Source organism: Boleophthalmus pectinirostris, unplaced genomic scaffold, assembly GCF_026225935.1.
Source record: "Boleophthalmus pectinirostris isolate CB_2022bp ecotype Guang Dong unplaced genomic scaffold, ASM2622593v1 HiC_scaffold_18, whole genome shotgun sequence".
Classification (NCBI taxonomy): Eukaryota; Metazoa; Chordata; class Actinopteri; order Gobiiformes; family Gobiidae; genus Boleophthalmus; species Boleophthalmus pectinirostris.
Genome location: NW_026571133.1, coordinates 646,501 through 649,747, shown reverse-complemented (window position 1 = coordinate 649,747; position 3,247 = coordinate 646,501). Strand labels below are relative to the sequence as shown.

At 38.0% G+C, this 3,247-nt stretch overlaps 1 protein-coding gene across 2 annotated transcripts in view; it reads left to right on the top strand.

Annotated features, from left to right (window-relative positions):
* Nucleotides 1–308: 308 nt before the first annotated feature.
* Nucleotides 309–3,247, top strand: part of e2f7 (E2F transcription factor 7) — a 28,894-nt gene continuing 25,955 nt past the window's right edge. For both annotated transcript variants that reach the window (XR_008632177.1, XM_055153668.1), the window contains exons 1-2: nucleotides 309–503; nucleotides 1,968–2,091. Coding sequence is in view for 1 of the 2 variants with exons in the window: in XM_055153668.1 (XP_055009643.1) it covers nucleotides 1,978–2,091 (114 nt within the window). In the remaining variant the exon portion in view is untranslated. The remainder of the gene's footprint in view (nucleotides 504–1,967; nucleotides 2,092–3,247) is intronic.

Genomic DNA, 3,247 nt, shown 5'->3' with positions numbered 1-3,247 from the left:
TAAATAGAAAAAGAAAGAAAGAAAGAAAACTTTCGGAAGCAATCATCAACAATTAAACCTGCACCAGAGTGAGTCCTCTTGTCCTTTTCTCCATCTCCGGACTGCGCGCCGGAAGCCCCGCCAACGTTACACAGGAGGGGAGGGGGCGGGTCAAGGCGCGCTTTCCTCCCCTCCTATTGGCGCATCCCGAGGCGCGCACCCTGAACGCACGCCTCCGATTGGCCGAGCCCTCGCGTTGTCCCGCCCCCCCTCGCCTCCGATTGGCTGGAGCGCTGCCGGTGCCCGAAAGCGCCAGAAAACAAGCTGCAGAGCGGGCGATGATGCTCCAGTCTCCCCGGGACAGATCCGCCAAAACACGGCTCCGAGCGGGCGCAGAAACCGAGGGAGAAGACGACACGAGTTTATTTTCAAGAACGAGAATATATACTATGATTTTCTGAAGATTTGCGGGCTCGTTGAAGCGCAAAAGGAGCAGCGTCGCCACGTTTCATTCATTGGAAACGGTGCGTAAAGTTGTCTGTACTCTTATTTTTTTAACTTTTCTGATCAACTTTGCAGATTTTATGCGTAAATAACAGCAAAATCTAACAAATAAATCCGTGTTTTATGCATACAGATCATGCATTTTGACTATTGACCTAATAATACGTCAATTTCACCTTAAAACTAGTTAAAAATAGTAACTACGAACTCATGTCGTCGCGTTTTTAATCTGTTTTTATTTGTTCTAAAGTGTCCAGTTTCTTAGATCTTCACGTGTTGTTATGTAAGATTAAAATGTTGTCACTGAACGCGTCATTGGTTTTGATTAGATTAGCGTTTAGCCGCTAATTAGCGATATTGCGCCAATTCTGGGTGACCTTTCATCTGGACTTGATCCGATCCGCGGCCCCAGAATCGGTGTTTTTCTTTCTCACGGGTTTTAACAACGACATATGGGTGTTACCAGCTGTACACCAGGACTAAACCAGGACTAAACCAGGTCTTAAGGTGTTATAAACTCAGGGTAACACAGGACTGAACCTGGATCTGCTCCAACACTTTTGACTTTATAGGCCTAAACTTGGACAAACGCAGATTTAACCAGGACTGCAGTTATGTAAGCATAGAACCAGGTCTAAACCAGGACTATACTAGGTCTACACCAGGTCTAAACATGTTTTTAATATGTTATTGCCTGTAATCGAGTCTAAACTAGGTCTAAACCAGGCCCTAAACTGTTATTAACTAGGGGAAACACAAGACTGAACCAGGATCTGCTCCAGGACTTTTGATTTATGGGTCTAAACTTGGACAAACACAGATTTAACCAGGACTACAGTTATGTAAGCATAGAACCAGGTCTAAACCAGGACTACACTAGGTCTACACCAGGTCTAAACATGTTTTTAATATGTTATTGCTTGCAATTAAGACTAAACCAGGACTAAACTAAGTCTAAACCAGGCCTTAAACTGTTATTAACTTGGGTAAACACAGAATTGAACCAGGATCTACTCCAGGACTTTTGACTTTATAGGACTAAACTTGGACAAATGTAGATTTAACCAGGACTACAGTTATGTAAGCACAGAACCAGGTCTAAACCAGGACTATACTAGGTCTACACCAGGTCTTAAACTTAAACTTAAACTCAGGGTAACACAGGACTGAACCTGGATCTGCTCCAGGACTTTTGACTTTATAGGTCCAGGATTTAACCAGGACTACAGTTATATAAGTGCAGAACCAGATCTAAACCAGGACTAAACATGGACTGTACCAGGATTTTACCAGGACTACATATCAAAATAAGGATCGAACCAGGTCTAAACTGGGACTAAAACCAGGTCTAAATCATAACTTAACCACAACGAATAATATAGAATAAAGTAAATTTACACTCTGTACAACCTAAATAAGAAGAATGATTTTGCATTTATTAATATTTATTCATGATTTAATTTGTTTTGTGTGTTTTCTTCCAGGTTTTCTAAAATGGAGGTTGAATGTTTGGCCCTGAAAGACCTGACCAGCCCCAGGAAGAGTTTTATCCAAAAGGCGCTGGGGGAGGAAGAGGAAGAGGAAGAAGAGTGTGAGAGTGAACACAAGGTGAGAACAGAACCACGTCCCAGGTCCAAGGTGAGAGGGCAAAGGTCAGGGCAGGTAACATCTGACATAAATGTGTGACTCATGTGCAGAGCTGGAAAATGTCTCAAAGACATGGCTCAGTGACATTTATAATCCAACAGAATGCACCCGATTTAAATCAGTTTCTAATGTAAGAAAGTGGCGGGGGAAAAAAAAAAAATCTTACAAACAAATCGATTTGAAATTCAATTAATTTATTTTATTTAATCATTTTGTTGCCCGGCGCTCCCAGGCGGCACTTGTCACTGAGCCTGTGGGGGACTCCAGCTTCTCTTAAAAGGTTCAATCATGAAATGTTTTTAGATCAGACATGTCAATCTCAGGCCCAGGGTCCAATTTTGGCCCATGATATAATTATATTTGGCCCGTGAGATCAAATCAAATCTGTATTAGAGCTGCTCTCCAACATTTTTTATTTAAAATGTTATTATTATTTTATATTCTGTTTGTTCTGGATTCAGTGTTTAAGCAAAACTATTATTAAATATTTATTTTAATAAGAAAAGGTTTAACATTACATATCTGAAAAGAAGAGAAAACATGCAGATGCTGTTGAAATTTTTCAGTAAATATTTAGTTTGACCCATGACTTAGTCCCAGTTTTTAATTTTGGTCTCTGTGAATTTGAGTTTGACAAATCTGTTTTAGAAAGTGCTTCGTAATGAAAAAACAAACAAAAAAAGACACTTCTGTTTGTCTTCATGACTTTATGGGCATTTTTTTTTTTTTTCTGTTTATTCAGTGCTTTTTTTTCTCCAGATAAGTCAAAATATATATACACAGTTTTGTTTTGTTTTTTACAAACAAAATAAATAATGTCAAAAGTACATAAAAAAATATAATAATAACTATGTATATAATATAATAATAAATAATGAAAATAAATAAATATTAATGATAACATGGGGGAAAAAATTTATGATACAAAATATAGATAAAAAATAAATTAATGAATAACTAAAGTCAGTTTACACATTCATACAGTACATTTTGTCCAAGTTTTTTTGCTTTTGGGTTTATTTTTTATTTTTTTAATAGAAAACCACTTTATGGGTAATACTGCAAAACTAGCAAAATATATTTAAAGCTGTATAGACTAAAATAAAAGCTTGTTTTT